Source organism: Centruroides vittatus, unplaced genomic scaffold, assembly GCF_030686945.1.
Source record: "Centruroides vittatus isolate TY-2023 unplaced genomic scaffold, ASM3068694v2 contig_680, whole genome shotgun sequence".
Classification (NCBI taxonomy): Eukaryota; Metazoa; Arthropoda; class Arachnida; order Scorpiones; family Buthidae; genus Centruroides; species Centruroides vittatus.
The window spans coordinates 2,329,179-2,350,030 of record NW_027122427.1 but is presented as its reverse complement, the minus strand read 5'-3'; the positions used below and the strand labels follow the sequence as shown (position 1 = coordinate 2,350,030).

At 35.3% G+C, this 20,852-nt stretch overlaps 1 protein-coding gene across 1 annotated transcript in view; it reads right to left on the bottom strand.

The window, feature by feature from the left end:
• LOC136980169 (uncharacterized) overlaps positions 1-19,284 on the bottom strand; it is a 72,772-nt gene extending 53,488 nt beyond the window's left edge. The window contains exon 1 of the mRNA XM_067276220.1: positions 19,119-19,284. Within this exon, the coding sequence (XP_067132321.1) occupies positions 19,119-19,185 (67 nt within the window). The 5' untranslated portion in view covers positions 19,186-19,284. The remainder of the gene's footprint in view (positions 1-19,118) is intronic.
• Positions 19,285-20,852: the final 1,568 nt, after the last annotated feature.

Below are 20,852 nucleotides of genomic sequence, written 5' to 3'. Positions count from 1 at the left end.
CCAATCTTAAGAGGGATTGATACATTAGCCATGCTTGTGGTAGATCCTGCAGCTGTAGTGATAATCTTCACATCCGATTGGTATTGAAAGTATTTGGATAAAGTATCTAATAGTTTTTGGGATATAAGGCTGATGGAACTTCCTGTATCGATGAGCGCAGGCATCGTCTTGTTCTCCATTGAAACAGTTAGTAGTAGTCAAGATGGTGAAGTTGGTTCTGCCTCATTTGCTTCAGATACCTTGTGGACGTCTCTGTGAATAGGAGCTGAATATCTTTGGGGACAGTCTCTTCTCCAGTGCTGTGCTGGTAATCCCTGCTGATAGCAAAAACGGCAAGGGGATGGCGGTCTGCTCATGTGATGTACCAAATTTCTGTACTGGGGTTGACCCCGTGGTGGAATCCAAGATGGCGTCGTTTTCTTTGTGTGCGGCCATGACAGTATCTGGTTTTTGGCAAAGTGTTGGGATCCTGTGTAATTTTCTCGATTCGGTTTAGTTGCCGGATGATTTTCTTTCTGGGTCTTCGGCGGATGATCTGCTTCTTCTTGAATTTTTATTAACTTAGTAGCCTTCTGAAGCCATTCGACAGCGGTGGCTGGCGGTGCGGCTATCATATATTTTCTAATTTCCGCATTTATGCCGGCATTGAGACCTGTAATGGTCTGTTGCATGTTTAACTTAGCTTTTTCCGCCAAGGAGGTTTTGTCCCTATAGTAAGTTAAGACATCTTCATCTCGCTGGTGTTGTCGATTTACAAAATCGGTGAAGTAATCTTCTTCTTCCTGTGGAAAGTACTCGAGTAATTTTTGTTTAATTTTGTTCCAATCCGTTTCCTCTACTAAATTTTCACAAAAATAGTCGAAAGCTTCATGCTGTAAATACTCTGGTATGTAAAAGTGGAGCTCTTGTTCGTCAATCCTTTGTCTCGCCGCTTGCTTCTCAAACAGTCTCATCCACGAAGTTAGACTTAGCTTTCCGCGTGGGTTAAACGGAATAAGATTTAGTTTAGGAGGAGAGGTAGAACTACCTGTTTCTGGGATGGATTTGTTTCTAGATTTACTCATTGCTGGATAAGGTAATCCTGTCGACTCTTATAAATTGTCGTATTATTTTGCAGTCGTAGTCGTGGGGTCGAGTGTAGGGTTAGCAAGACAAAAGAAAATTGGAGACCATAAAAACACGTCCGTTCACTTTCAGGTCCTCACTCGAACTCTCCTTTATTCTTTATTGGTGTTGTTAACCTCATTCCAAAAGGGGCGAGATTAACAAAGTAAATTACAGAAAATATACAAAAATATATACAAAATTTAAAATATGTTATATATTATATAATATTTCTATATATAATATATATTTTATTTAAAATATGGTTAACATGTATTTTTATTTTCCGTGTGTCTTTTTTTTTTTTTTTCAGGAACCCAATATTTTCTTCTCTGCCCGAGATCTCAACTGACCTTAATCTACCTCTGGACATTATCGAAAGAAACACAGACCCTTGTGGATACTGTGTAATGAAACAGTAGTAAGCAGAACATGGAATATTAATAGACATTTTAAAACTAATCATTGCCAGCTCTTGAAAAAAGTGAGGATGAAAGGAAGAAATACATTTCCAGACAGCTAAACCACTATAAGAGTCAAATTCCATCCTTAAATTTGTAAGATTGTCTTCAAATTTAACATCAAGTTTCTGCGTTGCTCACTCCATAGCTCAGCATGGAAAAATTGTCTCAGTGAAGGAGAATTTATTAAAGAAACTCTTCTAAAATGTGCACCAGTTCTATTTCACGTTATGCAGAATAAAGATGCAATTATTAAGCAAATTTATGAGTTACCACTCAATAGAAATGTCATCAAAGACAGAATAATGAGAGTGAACACAACATACAGCATCAGTTAAAAGGAGACTTAAATAATTGTAAATATTTTTTGATTTTCTTGATGAAACTTCTGATGTCACATCAAATGTTCAGTTGGTGATTATTGCTCAATATTCTGATGGTCTCACAATGAGAGAAGAGTTGATAAAGTTCAAATCAGTGCCAATAATTACTGTATATCAGGAAGCTAAATATGTAAGGTTGTTATAATAACATTCTGTGACCTAAGCAATGATATCTCTAAAGTTGCATCAGTGACAACAGATGGGGCACACAATATGATGGGATTTGTGAAATTGTTTATGGAAACTATTGGATATCCACTTGTGTCTTTTCATTGTATTATCCATCAGGTGTTATGTGCCAAGGCAGGATTCACAGAATTAAATGATTTAATGTCAATTGTAACAAAAACAGTGAATTTAATAGCTGCTCAACTTCACAAGCAAGTATTTTCTGCACTTTTACAGGAAGTTGATTCAACCTAAGTGGACTGCTGATGTTCAATAATGTGAGGAGGCTGAGCCGAGGACAAGTACTTGAACAATTCGTGGAGTGCTTTGTAGAAATTATGATATTTCTTGAGGATAAGAATATGGCAAATTTTCCTCAAATCAATGATCATAAGTGGGTTAGCACATTGATGTTTTTTACAGATCTCTCTGTTGATATGAATGAACTGAACTTAAAGTTACAAGGTTTTGACAAAAGTATTGATGTTGTGTTTGGATACATAAAAGCTTTTGAAAGTAAACTTAGAATTTTTAAGCAAGATGTAGAGACTAAAACTTATAAGTATTTTCCTCAAGTAAAAAAGTATTTCAAGAAGGCCAGCACAACTGTACAAATTAAAATGGAGCCTATGCATATAAATACCTGCATATTGTAAACTCGTTACTTGACCAGTTCAGCAGAAGATTTAGTCAATTTAGAAGCCTGGAACAGACAATAAAAGTAATTAAGTACATGGATGTAGTAGTCTACAGTACTTTGAAATTAAATGGTTTCCAATGGATGTAAATTGATGATTTGGAGATGCAACTTGCAGAATTTCAAAACAGCATCTGGGCTCAAGTGTTTCTTGACTTGAGGTCGAAACTTGAGAGTCTGGAAAGGAATCGCTTAGAGAATGAAAAAGAGTGCCACTACAAACAGGAAATTTAGAATACTTGGAACTAATTACCAGACACTTTTAGCACCCTGAAAAATCTAGTGTTGGCTTTGCTCACAATTTTTCTCTTTATATACTTTTATGAGACCTTATTCTCATCATTAAATAATAATAAAACCAATAAAAGAAACCTACTGACAGACGAAATTAGTAGCACTTGCTTAGACTTGAAGTGTACGAAATATTAACCTTCAATTGAAGGTTTAGCAAATGAAATTCAGTAACAAAAAAGTCACTAATGTAAAGAATTACTTGTTTTTGCTGTTTTAATAAATAAATATATCAAAAATATAACTCTTTTTTTACTAGAGCTACAAATATCACAAAATTATGGATATTTCTAAATGTGACATGGCACCCAAGTTCAGCTAGGCTTTTTTACGAATTTTGACACACCGAGCTCAAAAGGTTTGCTATCACTGTCATAAGTGCTGCAATTTCCATGACTGCTGTTGTATCACTAACATCTTACAGTATATATCTATAGCATATGCAATATGCCTAATAACATTCTAAGTATATGCAATAAGAAAGATTTATTTGAAAGAATAATTTAATTAGTTTCTTTTCTAGAGACAATTACATTTGCAATAATTATAGGCATCATAGACAAAGATGCTTATGATAATTATGCTTACTATATGATGATGTAAAAAATTAAATAATTCTACAGCAATACAAATGAACTGGGGTTGAAATACAAAATTGAAATTCAATTTTTATTGAAATACAAAATGTTCACAAAACCTTTGTACAGTTGTAAAGTATTTTTATTAGCAACTAATGTTTTCAATCTTAAACAGATCATCTTCAGGTTTGAATACACAATCGAATTAGAATGTGAAATAAAACATACTCGTTTAAAAATAGAAATAGAACTGTCTCTATCTAAAGCTTGGCAATATTTGTGCGAAAAACAATTATCCCCCATAGATTGATGTTAAACATGGATTATAAATGTGGATTATAACTGCTTATTATATTTAATTTAAATAATAATCTTATTTTAATTTTCATAAATTTAAAAAATTGTTTCCAATGTTTTGTTTTTATTTTTATTGTATTTTATTTTATTTTCTATCTAATTTGCGTTATGTATTTGGTTATGTTCTATTTCACATTCTAATTTGGTTGTATATTCAGACCTAAAGATCTGTTTAAGATCGAAAATGTTACTTGCTAATAAGAATACTTTACAACTGGAGGTACAAAGGTTTTGTGGACTTTTTTATTATAAAAAATTAATTTAGTCAACTACTAAAAAAACAGTAATTGGTATACTCAATACCAATTACTTTTACTTTTTTTTAATTACTAAAACATTGTTGACTCTATGAGTTATCATCAGCACTCAATACAGAATAAAATACAAACTGGAATTGAAATTAGAACACTTTTGAATCAAAACCATTTGTGTATGTTCAATGATTTTTAATGTTCTATACACAAAATAAAAGTATGCCCAAGCTGAATATAATGCTGAGTAAAACATAGTAAATATCAAATGAACAACTGGATTCCTTTATCAGGCTACAAAGACTAAATCAGGACTAAATAATTACAAAGTAAAATGGCAGTCTATTTTCATCTATCAAGATTGAAATTGTATATACTTCTGATAAGTAGCACTGAGTTCAGCGTTAACGTGTGTAAGGAGTGAAATTGTAATTTCACTCCTTAGACAATGTGAGAATCAAACTAGTTAAAAAAAAAAAAACCTGATGATGACCTCATAAGCTCATATATGTCAACTTTCTGACTTGAGAGAGCGTGAACTTATGCTTTCTCAGAGTTGATAGTGATGAGGTTCCAGAAGTAGACCAGAACCACACGAGAGAGAGAAAAAATTTCTTGTATAAAAATTTTTTATAAAACTGTTCAAATAAAAAGATAGTAATTTCATGTCTATAAAAGGACATGTTTAAATGGAATTATAAGAAAAGGGAGTACTTCTCATATTTTAACAATAGAGGAATGTAAGTCCTAACATCAACCATTTTCAATTGGGATCAAATTGACAGATGATGTTAAATCATCCCACAATCTGGGTTCCAATCTCATTACACTTAGTAATGAGTGACGACCAATTGGAAAGCGGAGATGAGTAGGATCAACCAATTGGAATGGTCAATCTGGAACCTGAAAAAGTTTTAAAAATCACAATTGCAAGGACATAGAGAGCTTCTCCCCCTGCCTTTCTATTGTGCAACACCATACTCAGTAAAAAAAACTCTCTGCATCCCAACATCAAATTGGATTACCCCTCATCGTCTTAACAGACTTTCTCCAATCAATGCCATGGGGCCGTCAACTTCCCAAAAGGGACTAGGAAGGATAGTTCAAGTAGGACATTCACACTATGAGAGAAAGAGATAAATTGGAAGACCTGAATTCGCCTACAGATTGTCAATTGTTGTAACTGTAAGCTATAGTTTTAAGTTATAATAAAACCGAGATAATTGTTTTGTAACTGGAGAGTTGTCAAACGCTCCCACATTCGATTCAGAACTGCTCAGATATCCTGTTAATACACGCAGATTGGCAACCTCACAGTGACACCTTGACATCTTTCCTTTAACTTTTAGTCACCTCTAGGGAATTTACACCTTTGAATATGATGAAGAACAGCTTATTTTAGTCAGTTGTCTCCCATTCTTCAGGACTTTAAGATCTGGGCCTGTGTGTTATTACCATCTTTTCGATTGGAAATGGTTGTTTGAATAACAATGTGCCAACAACTATATGTAGTTAACATTTTTTAGCATGAATTAGTTCTTTAAATTTATACTGGATGGAGCTAACTTATTGATTTTTTTATAGTAATAACAAAACTAAATTTCACAATGATAATTTTCACGCCAAATACTGTATAAACAATACGAAGAATACACTGAGTTCAGCGTTATATACATATTTGCTTGTCGCAAGTACTTTTGACGAACCTTATTGTCATCGTCATCAGGCAAGTACATAAATTTGCCGAAAAAACTTTAAATAGAACTAATCTGATATAGAATAGAACGCATAAAGTTTTGCCAAAGCCGTTAAGAACACAAAACAAAAGTTCAAAAACGTTCGAAAACCGATTGAGCATCTGGCTCCATGAGTAGCGAAGTTGTGCATGCGCAGACCTAAGCTCACGCTGCATGTGTATTAGACAACGCTAAAACGTGCTCAAACGCTTGTACAGCGTGACCCATACATTGGGCAGATCGAGAGTAGGAGTGTTGCATGCATCCAAAGTGGTGGTAAGGAGAGATTCCCAGATGTAAACAATTTTTCTATCTTTACAGCTCTTGAGCATAAATGCTTGCGACCATAGCGGGTTGTAACCTTGCTCGAGTACCTTTCTTGTAAGCTCTGTGTTGTGCTTACCCCTCACCACATCATCTTGGTGCTCCGCAAGGTGGCTGGCAAGCATTGTGGTGGTGGCCCCAATATATCTTGTGTTTACTCCTGTTGCGAGATTTTCCAGCAGAACGGCATAGACCCCCGACTTCTTGAGCACGGAGAACTTGTCTCTATTGTGCAAAGAAGCTTGTGTAAGCTTGGAAGTGGGGCTAGTGGTAGTACAAAGTTGCACTTCTTAAATATTCTGCAGATGCGTTATTGAAAGGGGTCCGAGGTATGGCAACGATGTTTGAACCACCAAAAACTCCCTCTTGCTGTTAAGTGTAATGCTTGGAAACAGTGATTTCTTTACCCTACTGAGCACATGCGTAAATTTTGCACGTGAGAAGCCAGCCGAGCATACTGCCAAACTGATGTTGTTTAACTCAATGTTGGCCAGTTCCTGTGTGGAAGAAAGCAAGAACACCCTTCTGATGAGGGAGGTGATGGCGGTGTTAATGTTTCGAGAAGGCTGAAACAAATGCAACAAGCAAATGTGTACATAACGCTGAACTCACTGTATTCTTCATATTGTTTAAAACTAAATCATTCTATAAATTGCATAATTTTTCCAAATACTTGAAACATATTAAAATTTTGTATTTTGGATTCTCTTCTCTCTGTAATACTATAAATCCAGCAATGAGCTGCATAAAGTGTTTGGTTTATTTGTATTTCCAGTTTACTTCATTTATTTCAGATGAATACAAAGCCCTCTGGAATAAATCTAATTGACCAGAAAATTATATTCCCAATGGAAATTGTACTGTGAGGTTTTTTCTTATAAAGAGAGATAATAATTGGACATCTGTAATATAAATGTACAAAATATACATAGGCTTGTTTTTGTCTATATTCACAAAAATGTGGAAATAAATATGAAATTTATGAACGTTACAAGACAAAAATCAACACATCAAGAGGAATGTTAAGTTTGTCACATGACATTAAAGTTGCCAGATTTCTACAGATGGATTAAAGGATAGTTAAAAATGATTAATGCTGGCACTCTCCAACTTTCACTCTATCTCCTCGCAGAAAGTTGAACGTGAATGATTTTTTAGTCAATAACTTTAAACATTCTGTTTATAATTTTAGGTTGTGATTTAAGAATTATAGCTTTTATATTGACTATAAATATTTGCATATTAAGTAATAAATAAATGCAGTAAATACTGGATAATATACAAAACATAACCAAAAATCCAGTTTGTGGAAAACAACAATGGATAAAAGGGAACATTTTCAATTGCTTTTAGCAATCATCCCTTATTCAAAAATATATATCAGAATAGAACGTATGATGAAATGTAATAATATAAAATATAAAACAAATGTCTGATTGGCTGTCAGATGTCATGTATTTGTATCAAAATGTAAATATCGAGATGTAGAAGTAATATTAAATATCCAATAATACCCTCCAAACTGGGGATAATGTGTTGTCGTCCTTGTAGTTGATAGCTGTGTTGTTTCTACTGGCCTTATAAATTTCCAGCATTTCCAGATACTTAAGTAGAGGAGGTTCTCATGTGTTGTGAATGAGACATGCATTATCAATGTTTACCTGAACATCCTCATCTAAGATATATGTAACTAAAGTCATAGTACAGTAGTTTGGTTTCTATTAATTGAAATCAGATATTCTTGCAGACTTTATTTTAATGGGCATATTGTAGTCCCAATGTATTGTAAGTGTTGGCTATCTCTGTTGTCCTGAAGCAGTATGGAGTATACTCCTGGAAGGAACATCTTATTGTGAGTGTCCTTGGGTTTCTAAGAAGGATATAGATGGTGAGGTTCTTTCTATGGGGACAATCCAATTTTCAACACTGACTAAGCGCTGATCTCAACATTTGGTAAAAGTTGTTCCTTTTTTTCAACACTGAAGTGGCACTTTTGTCAACGCTGACTCAACACACTCAGTACTTAACAGATATGTTGACCGCTACTTTCCAATGAATTGTGGGTAATTGGTGTGACATATGAATGGAATCCATCTTGCTGAGAATGGAATTATGGGAACTAAGCACTTCGTACTTGAAGTTGGAACATCGTTGATGATGTCAAATTGTTGGTTCAACACTCAACAGTCGTGATGAAAAATTGGAATGTCCCATATAGACCAAGGAAAGGTTGTTGTCTCCTGTTACTTCTCGGTAAATAGCCTTCAGGGTCTTGTTATACTGCACAGCCTTAAATTTATGTTCTGCCTTTCCCTTATTTTGGTCTTGCTCCTCATATTTGTTCACTAAACTTTTTATTAATCTGTGAGGACCCGAACGGGGGTCGACTGAGAGGTCCAAATGGAGGTGTTAACAAGATCTTAAAAATCTTCCTTTACAATGCAAAGGGACGAAATTAAAGATCTAAATTACACAATGGAAGTTTTTTTTGAAATATTTAAAACAATGGAAAGGAATAAAGTCAAGGAACACGCAACGAGAGAAGAATCATATTCAGTCGTGACATTGACCTCTCCTGTGCCCTCCATTTCGGGTTTCGAATTGGCACCAGGTGACAATGAGAGACCAATGGAGAGGCGACTTGGAAAAAAACATTATAAAACCATTGTTTTCAAGGACATTTTGGGTTCTTGGATGCGTGAGTTTCCTCTCTTGGTCATGTGTGCTCCTGAAACATTGGAAAAAAGGACCCCTTTCGGACCCGGTGGAAGCATTGTTAATTGCTGTCTCCTGGCCATCTCCAGATCATCGGTTCTCCCGGAGAGAAGCAGCCAAAGAATGTGCTATATGCCCCAGGGCCTATGGATATTTCACCGTCCACGTCGAACTACAAGTCACATAGACACGAACATTTGTCGAACTCTTTTTTTGGACAATTATTTTCACACTTTGAGTGGTTCTACCTCATCAAACAAGAGCAAATTGTAAGGAAATTGTTTATTAAACGGTTTTTGATGGTAACCTGTCTTAGTGAGTCTGTCCACTCCCACAAGACCGTTTGACCGCTCAACCGCTGTAACATTCTTTCACTCCAATAGGCTAACCTCACAAATCTAGGCAGGTACTTGTGTTGGAAAGCTAGATGTTTTATGTACTACAATTCATGAATTCTCTCCTTGAAAGTAGAAAAGTGTGTGAACACCCTTTCTATTAAGGCTCTAAAAGCCATTACTTTATACAGTATTCGAAGGGATCATATGAGAAGGATGAGATGAAAATTAGATTGTACAGTACATGAGTTTGTGGTATAGTACACTAATGTAAATTCTACCATCCTGTATGTGTATGTTGATTTCCAGGAAATGTGCAACAAAGGTATGACGATAATCCATGTGTAAGTAGAGGTCAAAAGGATTGTTGAAAGTTTGATGTTGATGTTGATTGATGTTTTCCTGATTCCACATTGATGTTTTTCTGGATTCAGGAAAAACTACCATCAATGCAAGATCCTGTAAATAGTGAGTTGAGCACCGTGAATTTGACAGTACACACAGCTGATTTTTTGCATCTAAGTTTATGCATATGCTTATTATGGTGTAGGGAAGAGGAAGGAATTCGAATTTATGCTCCAACAGGGCCTATGCCGGCCTTCAAAAAGCAGCTGGGCCAGTCCGCTACACCTGACACAGAAAAGGTCGGGAGATTGGAGACCGTGTGGGGACTACAGAGCGCTCAACAGCATCACCATTCCGGATAGATACCCAATTCCATTCCTCACTGACTGCAACCACATCCTGCATAATATGAAGATCTTTTCATCGATAGATTTGATACGCGCTTACCAGCAGATACCCGTGCATGAACCCGACATTCCTAAAACCGCTATCATTACTCCATTTGGCCTGTTTGAATTTCCTTTTATGACCTTTGGACTACGAAACACAGCCCAAACCTTTCAGAGGTTTATGAATATGGTGCTCACTGGCCTTGACTTCGTTTTCTGTTACCTGGACGACATTCTTGTTGCTTCTCTGGACCAAGAAATGCATCAACGACACCTTCGCACCCTCTTCAGCAGGTTAAACGAGTACGGGTTATGTATTAACCCCGTTAAGTGTACTTTTGGCGCCACATCTATAGAATTTCTGGGCTACAGGATAACGCCAGAAGGCCTACGGCCGCTACAAGCGAAAGTGGATTGCATCCAAAATTTCCCGCGACTGGAGACAGCTACGGCACTATGACGGTTCCTAGGAATGATAAACTTTTATCATAGGTTCATCCCAGGATGTGCCACGTTGCAGGTCCCTCTCAACGCCATGATGAGTGGACATACCAAAAACAGCACCAAACCCCTCGTCTGGTCAGAAGAAGCAAATAGCACCTTCAACAACATGAAGGACGCCTTAAGCAGAGCCACCCTCCTCACCCACCCAGCACCGGATGCCAAACTTTCCTTAACCACAGACGCTTCAGACGTTAGCATTGGAGCCGTCTTACATCAAGAGCTCGACGGCGTTAAACAACCCCTTAGTTTTTTCTCCAGGACCCTCACCAAGTCTCAAATAAAGTACAGCGCATACGACCGAGAACTGCTAGCCATCTACTCCGCCATCAAGCATTTTTGGCATCTAGTGGAGGAGAGGCCATTCGTTATCTATACGGATCACAAACCCCTCACGTTCGCCTTCCTCCAAGATTTGGCCAAAGCGTCGCCTCATCAACTCCGCCAATTGGACTATATATCGCAGTTTTCAACCGACTTACAGCATATATCCGGCAAGGACAACGTCGTTGCAGACTCCCTGTCCCGCATAAACACCATTGGCGCACCATCCATTAACTACTACGTCATCGCAGATGCACAACAAGATGATGAACTATCAGAATTGCAACAAAACCCAAATTTCAAAATTGTAACTATGCACCTCCCAAGTTCAACAAAATCCCTGTTCTGCGACATCTCTACCGGTCACTGTAGACCTTACATACCTCCCTCTTTCCGACGGAAAGTATTTTCGGCCACCCACAACTTATTACACCCAGGAGCCCGTACGACAGCCAAGCTGGTCACTCAGAGGTACATTTGGCCAAATATAAAAAAGGACTGTCAGACATGGTCACGATCTTGCATGGCCTGTCGAAAGGCAAAAATCCACAGACATACACGTGCACCTCCATCGAAGTTCCTAGTCCCAAATTCACAATTCAAACACATCAACGTTGACATAGTCGGCCCGCTCCCACTCTCAGAAGGATTGAGGTACCTTCTTACCGCCGTCGACCGGTTTTCGAAGTGGGTGGAGGCAACGCCTTTACCAGACCAGACAGCGGACACAGTCGCCAAGGCACTAATCGACACATGGTTTGCACGCTTCGGCATTCCTACAAAAATCACAACAGACCAGGGTAGACAATTCGAGAGCCAGTTGTTCAGATCGCTAAGCAACTACTTAGGCTTTCAAGTCAGTCATACTACGGCCTACCACCCCCAAGCTAACGGGTTAATCGAGAGACAACATCACACTCTAAAGGCAGCACACCTGCAACAGGCGACCCCATGGACCACAGCTTTGCCTCTCGTCCTCCTAGGCCTAAGCTCAGCCATCAAAGAAGACATTGGAGCATCCCCAGCTGAGCTGCTGTACGGCGCTCCTTTACGACTACCAGGCAAACTTCTAGTGGATTCCCCGGCGGCGGAGAAGACGGAGTTCATGCGACGACTGCAGCGATTCCTTCGTACGTTAAGACCGTCCCCAACATCTCGACATGGAAAGCGAACCACCTTCGTCTCGAAACAGCTAACAGATGTTTTTGTACTCAACCCAGCAGCACACCCTTCACTTCGTCCAGCCTATCTTGGTCCCTACCGCGTACGTCGCCACTTCGACAAGTTTTTCGATATAGACGTCGCGGGCTCTCCTAAAAGGGTATCGATAGACAGATTAAAATCCGCATTCCTTCTAAACGAAGATGTCGCTACCGGAACGAACCCTACAAGCACGTCGATCCCATCCGTCAACCAACACCCAACATCACCTGCCAAGACAACAGGCAAACAAACGTCATCAGGACGCGTCATCCGACCACCCGTTCGCTTCCTGAATACGATACGCTGGACCACTAGGGAGAAAGTGTGTAGGGCAGAGGGCGCCACCGCTTGACCTTTCCCCTCTGTCCTCACTTGGTCCTCGGACACTGATTTGGAGAGACGCTTTCGTACGCTGACCTTCTGAAGTCAGCCTCGACGACAAACGCATATTTGTACAGTTATTCAACTTAGATCTTTGTAAATAGTCCGTGGTCGCAGAGAAATAAAATATAGTGTTTCCAAGGAATCAGTCTCCTCATTAATCTTGTGCGACGAACAAAGGACGTGGAACACGTGGGCGAGATCGGAACTACTATCACTCGAGGTAGGATCTAATTTGGACCTATTCTCTTGGAACGCCTCGACGGATTTTAGCTACATCGCTAAAATGGTTAGGGAATCACTATTTCCAATCAAAACACTGTGTAACAAGAGGGAGGTGTCAATAGTTCAACCACCGTTGCTGTACAGTATCTTGGACCCTTCTCCATACACATTTGCCATATATTCAGACAACACAACTTTCTCCTGCCCCTATTCTCCTGAATTTATGCAGACTCATCTGCAACGATTGGAATAAACTCTCCACCTTTGAAAAATTGGGAGTCTATGCTGTGCCATTAGAGAATCCTGTAAAAGGGGTGAATATGAGATACATTGCAGCCATAACATGAATGCGTGCTAGCCACCTAGCTGAGCCCCAGGAAGATATTGGAAAGGAAAACCTACCATGGAGCTCGCAAAAAGGGTGCTCGAACAGAACTATAACCTGTTTTTGGGCTCAAACAAAGCTACTCAGATGCTGCAATGATCGGAAATTCATTTTCATACAGGAATCTCTCCTTATAACAACCTCAAAGCCATGTAATGTACCCATACTTGACCTATCCAGTATGTGGGTTGTCCTATATATAAATGGCTAAATAGTGATGTATGCCCACCATCAAACCTTCAATGTGGATGTTCACTCACACATGCACTGCACGAAGTTTCAACATCTTGCATAATCAAACTTTTGATAACCATATTCAGTAACTCTCAAAAAATGGGATCATATAAATACACACAACCAAACCAATACCAGCAACTATGTAATTAATAAATAATACCATATTTTATGGACTATAAGACGCTACAGACTATAAAACACACCTTAATTTTTAAGCAATTTTTTAAAAAAATACCGTATTTTACGGACTATAAGACGCACCTGAATATTGGAGGCAATTTTTCGAAGAAAAAGGTGCATCTTATAGTCCGTAAAATACGGTAAATTATTTGGAAATTAATTTATATCATTATAAATTATTCTTTAATAATTTTGAATAATATACAATATATATATTTGGTTTAGTGCACCTGAAGAAGGCCTTTCAAAACGGCCAAAAACGTTTGTGCTTATTAGTTTAATTGTAGAAACAGCGTGTGTAAGGTTTTTTGTGTCATTGAATATAATTTTAAATTATAAATGTAATGTGTTCCATTTATGATGTCATGTATCGCTTGCTTGATCTACCTTTAAGGTTAATCTATATGGGTTATTATTGACCTGCTGTAAAAAGGAGTTGAAGTCTGGTTGCTCTTTCCAAATTATTAGTATGTAGGGTGGCCATCACCCAATGCCTACAAAGGAGGACACTGTTGGGAGGTTAACCCCTCGTATGCCCTGTTGACACCCTCCATGCTTTCCATCTTTTTATACATACATGTATAAATAGAAAACAGAAAAATAAATGTATGGAATGTTCAATAATCAGTGATAATATTAAACGTCAAAAACCATACATGAAGTAACAAATGTTGAGAAAGAAGAAAAAACCATTGAGTATTTTATTAAAAAGCCAAGCTGCACATGCACTTCTGTCCAGTTAAAAGTAGAATTCTGCCAAAGTCTGAGGATGATTGGTTAGACCTTTCATCCCTGCTGTGCCCTCATCCAATAAACATTTGTGACCAATTTGTAAACATTCCTGAAGTTCTTTGGCCTCTTAATGAAGAAAATGGCAAAAGTGCCACTAGGTTAAAGTGGTGTGGGCCATCTGGAAATGTTAACCAGCTTCCTCAATTCCTTTGAAGGGAGAACTGAACTATTTCTGTACACATTTTTCATCACACCCCAAAAAGGAGGACAAATTGATGTCCAGCGCAAGGTGATGCCAGATGAAGGACAGAGTAGTCAAATGCCCGACAATCTGGCAAAAAGCCAGACATCTGGCCACCCTATTAGTATGATGATGATGTATCTTTTATATAAAATAATGTATGGTAAGATAGAGAATAATACTAAATGCTCTAACCAGTGTATGATTAATTCACGTAAGTCTCCCAATAGGAGGCTGCCCATAGGGATGCCTTGCTTTTGTAAAAATAAGCAGTTATAAACAAACAACACTAATATGAGATGGCACCTAATGCCTCTAGTGTCAAATTGTTTGATAATTTATTATTATTATAGCCATTATATATAGCCCGATGGCATACAGCAGTGGTTGGCTTTAGTAATAAGAGTTATTATGTTCCAAGCACCACCAATAGTGTTACCACCCATCTGGTTTTTACCCAGACAGTCCAGGAATTAACTCACTGTTTGGGTGAACTATTAATTTTGTCCGGGAATTTTGTGGAAATTGTGAAATTACGATGAAACAAAGTTCTTGCAAATATTGTTATAAATTTACACCATTTGAACAATGAAAGACCTCACACTGAAACTCAACTGCCATGTTACTTTGTTTATGCTGATGTGTGATGCGCAACCTGCCTCTCGATCTTTTCTTTTTTCTTTGCTTGTATGTTACTCCTACGCAAGTCCCTTGTCCCTAACTGTAACTGATTTAGAACCAGCATGCACGTTATTCTTCGCATTGTAAAACAACATTCCACGTGCGTCAGGAACTTCTTTTCATTTACATCTCATGTATTGTCAATTGTTCTGTAATTCCAGGATGGAGCGTTTTCACTGTTTATGTTAGGCACTCACCTACCCACTGTATTCTTTGATTTTGGATTTATAAATGGGACTCGGTGTTGGCTGCTCATAGATCTACTTTCCTGCTATCCTGACATTCTTATCCCGTCTTCCCTCTTCTCCACTTCAACTCTTCTTCTTTCCTCATTTCCAAGGCTAAGTCAATGGTACAGCCTCCTAAACTTTCTTGACTGACTGACTGACTGTTCGAACAAGCCTGACTTGCTGTCCGGGTCAGCGATTTTTGTAAAGGTGGCAACACTAACAAGCAACACAACACATTTTAGAGCTCACATACATGATGTGCTACACATTATTTTTCCAGTGTAATAACTGCTTATTTTTAAATTTATTACATTTATTTAAAATTATTTTTGAACATTCATGTACTGTACATATAGAATTTGTACATAATATTTATTTATATTTTATTTGAAAAAATGATATGATATAAGCAAAATTATTGTTATTCAAGACCAATTTTGTTAATAAAAACAAATTTTTATTAACATTTTTCAATTTGTTTCCTCTTTGAGAGCACAACTTCGTGCATGATAATTATCATAGAAGTATGCAAAACAATAAACATTTCTACAATGTGAAAATTGAATAAATACAGTGTTTTTACAATAACACAATTTACATATGTCACTGGAAAAACAAACTAGATTAACATTTAAAACTTTTCTTTGTCGTCAACTAATTTGGAGGAGAACCATGCGTATTGTATTATATTTGAAAATCTTGGATCATTAACATGGATACTGATGTCATACTCTTTGGCAACAAATGTTACAAAGAGACTTTGTCTTCTTCCCCAATATGAATAAGTTCATCACAGACTATTAATTTATTTTCTCCCAACATATTGATTACTTTGAAACAATTAAGTACTTGCATGAATATACAGAAAATGTTTTTGTTTTTAAATAAATATTGTTAGGAGATGTTTCTTAATTGCTTTTGATGTTGACTTGTTATTTGAAACTGGTCCATTTTATTGTTTTATTATCCTGTTTATTGTACATTTGTAGTTTTCTAAAAATAAATCAGTTTTTTCTTTCTGGCAATGGTTTAAAAATACTAAGAATAAAGTGAAAATAATAGTTTTAGGAAGAATTCATTGATACCAATGAGATTCAAAATACCAACCTCTTGATTATGAAACTGGCACACCCTCACAGAGCCACCAGTCACACTAAATTGTAGAAATGCTGAAGCTTTTAAGTAATTATGCAATTTTCAACCTCAATTTTCTCATTTAAACTTTGAGTAGTGCACCTTAGCATATGTTGAGGATGCACTATATTCTCACAGAGCTTGATCAAAATCAATGACCTACCATCACGCCATTCCCTCGTAAGATTTAAAAACTATTTTATTTTGAATTTACTTCATTCTCTATATTATATTTTTATTATTTCCAATAAATACATCTAATATGACTACTGAAGGTAAATGTAATATAAATACAGAGCCATAGATAGAGAGGGGCTAAAAGGTAGTTAAGGCCCCTCAGCTTGTCAACAGTGCCCATATGCAGTATATATAATATATGCTTTTGCTTTCATCGTGTAATCTTAGGTTACTGTTAATTTTTACACTTGGACTATAGCTAATAGACCTAGTGCTGGCTGGAAAAGAATAAAATACCAGTCAGAATTTTTTTCAGCTTGCCCTTGTAACCCCAATGATTTATTCCTGTAGCCAAGAATAAATCATTGGTAAGTTATATCACGTAACTATATAAATATAAAATTATTTATAAAGTTCAGTTATAGAATAGCACTAATTCAATTACAAATTAAACTCAAAGCTTAAATTAAAAGAACATAATTATTAAAATATTCTAATTATGTCCCATAAGCAGTAGCATAACTATTATTAAGTGAGGTTAAGTGACACTTAAGAACACATAACTTAAGGGCCCAGACCAGAGCACTGTTTCTATGGAATAATATAAATATGAAAATTTCTAATTATATAAGAAAAATGTTTATAATAAGCCAAATGATTGCTGGATTTTTTGGGCTACTAATATCTTGAAAACCCAGCAATCGTTTGGCTTAATACAAAAATATCATACTTCTAGATGTTTATGTATGTATAAATATTTTATTGTTCAACTAGGAAAGATAAATATGTTTATTTAAAATTAATTTTTAATAGTTTTTACAGTTTATTGTTTTTTATTATACTTGTCATTTTGCAACTGTGCAAAATGATAAGCATAACTGTTTCAAAACTCTACAGTTTTGAAAAAACATGGTCTTATTGTAATTAGTTAACAATATGACAATAAAGAATTTGTTGTCCAATGGCTCACTTACATGAGATATATTTAACAAAAATGATAAAGTTGAAATTTTTATTTGGTGGATGTAAAGCATATATTGTATTTATATCATTTACTCATTAAACTTGCTTACAACAAAAGAAATTTTTAATATACCTACCTACAATATTTTTAAACAATTTTAAATTTTAAATTTGGCAACTTAAAAATTTTTAGATTCCTATAACATCACGAGATGTCGGAATAGGTGGGCAGACCAAGTAATGCCAATTACGAGACATACAACACCAGACCATTCAGATAGCGCAACACCGTAAAAAATGGAAGGATACAATTAAAGACATCAATTCATAATATCACCACAACCTCTGAAAGGGCAAAGGACTAAGAATAACATCATGAACATAGAGAAGCTGTCCTAAACATTGGAAGGTCCTTTACCATATTTTGCCTAGGAGACTAAAATTTCTAGCTATGCTACTGCCTATAAATGCATTTTATCTCCCTTGTCTAATTACTAAAGGTACAGTACATGATATTAAATTTTATTGTAATTATTTATAGACTAAAGCTACATTAATAATTCTATACAAATAACAAAACTGTTCTATAATATAATGAGCATGTTGATAGAAATCTGATTTACTTATAAAACATTTTTCTATTCTCCTTTCAGAGTATTTCGTGAAAATTCCTTAATATAAAAGATTATTATTCAGAAACAAAAAATACAATATAACATGATAATATAAGTTCAATTAAAATTAATTAAAATTTACATTTTAGCAACTACAAAAACATATTAAACACTTTGTATAAAAAAAAAATAATAGGTTACGTATTTCAATATAAGAACTCTTCACAATAATCTATAAAACATATAAAAATTATGTTACTAAATTAAATTTTCATAATGCATTACAATTATTGTCAGAGGTACTTTTAATTAATTCAATTGAACGGTTAAAAAAACAAAAAAGAAACGGATCAAATTTATTTTACAAAGTTCTGAATAAAACTTTGCGTCTGAGAATAAAAATTAACTAAATTTTCGCATAATTTAACTCAATTTAAATAATATAATTTAATCATTTTTATTTAAAAAACAAATCATAACAAATAAACAATTATTACGTCATAATTGTGTAAGTTTCAGTTTCGGTTAAGTTTCTATTTATGAAATGTAATAATCATTTATTAATTCAAACGAAATTTATTTATTTAAAAAAATATATATAAATTTTAAAAATTCTATTACAAAACGTGCAATTTTTAACTTTTAATCATTGAATATTTCTTATAAAGTTTAATACGAATGTTAAAAAAAAATTATTTTAATAGAGAAATTCTCGTATAGTAAAACACGAAAACGAGTTACATCACACAGCGCTGAAAAAAGGGACGTTTTATTACCTTTATCCTTAAATTGCGATTGTTGTCGAATTAATTTTGTTTGCCCTTTATTATTTGTTCGTTGCATTTTTCCTTTAAAATGATTTATGCAATCAAATTAACTTAAAAAATAAAATATCTTTCCTCTTCCATGACAGCTTTCGTAAAGATTCGATTGTTCGGAGCGAATAAGTGCTTCCATCTAGAGTTGGATATATTGTATATCATCGCATTTATATCCTATAAACTTCAATTTTATTACACGATATCCTGTTATATCAATATAAATATACATTTTTTACTTTAGTAATATTTACTTATAATCTTTACAAAATTTAATTTGTTTTTCTTATGTATTTATAACTATTAAATTAATTATGTAAAGCTCTATTAAATTTTCCTTTATAGACATTTGTATATAGAATATTCAGAATTTTATGAGCCCATATATATATATATAAGTTTATTATTAATTTATAAAATAAAGAAGAACCATTTGAGAACAAAAATTTATATTTTGGTTATGATTTTTAATTAATTTTAATAAAATAATTAGCTCTAAGAGTTCAGCTGAAACTTTTCATTACTTTAATACTTTATATTATTTTATTATAGTTCGATGGTCAAATGGCTGAGCTGTTATGGTGTCGGCTTACCGCTCCGAGAAAACTGGGAACGAATCCAATTATGGACCTGATCAAATACCCGATAGTCTTGATAAAAGGCCCTCTTGGTCCCCACTAAGACAGGAAAAATGCCTTATATAAAATTGATAATTATGAAAATTTGCGAGAAAAAACAATAAAGTAAATCTTTTTGATACAAAAAACTTGTATTTTTATTATATTTCAAAGTCTTATTGAAATAGAGCAAAAGTAATTTAATAGAACTACAGCAGAACTTTTATTTGTACTTTCTTCGTTATCGCGTACATAATCAGATGAAAAATGAAATATATCATATTATATTAATAAACTACACATACTTCTGCAAATATATATATATATATACAGTATATATATCTTATATATAAAATTCTCGTGTCACAATGTTAGTTACCTTACTCCTCCGAAACGGCTTTACCGATTTTTACCAAATTTTATATGCATATTCAGTAGGTCTGAGAATCGGCTACTATCTATTTTTCATACCCCTACACCATTTCCCCCTTTCAAAAATATATTTATATATGAATTAAGGCTTTTATGTCCAACAGATGGCGCTAACTTCCGACGACCTAAGTTTGCTTTTCTGTGAGAATGGACTGAAGCAGATCATTTTCTATCTATATAAATAAAATATAACGTTCGTTTGTTCCTACCGATTCCTTTGAAATTTTGACACAACGTTGCATTCGAATACGCACGTGTTTTTATATAATATACATGTCGAAATTCCCCCCAGTGGGGGGAGATGGACGGGATTAAGGCTTACCGTGAAGAACTCGGCTTCTATTATACTATTTTACATGCGGTTTTTTGCGTTTTTAATTGCGTTTTAATAGGTTACGTCAACAGAATATACACTAAAAAGGGATTTTTCGATATTCCCCAGCGGGAAAAGTGACGGGATTAAGGCTTACTGTGAAGAACTCGGCTTTTATTATACTATTTTAGATGCGTTTTTGATTGCGTTTTAATAGGGTACGTCAAGAAAATGTACACTAAGAAGGGATTTTTTGAAATTCCCCCCATGGGGGAAGTGTTATACATTTATAATAGATATATTTTGAGCCACAGCAACGCGTGGCCGGGT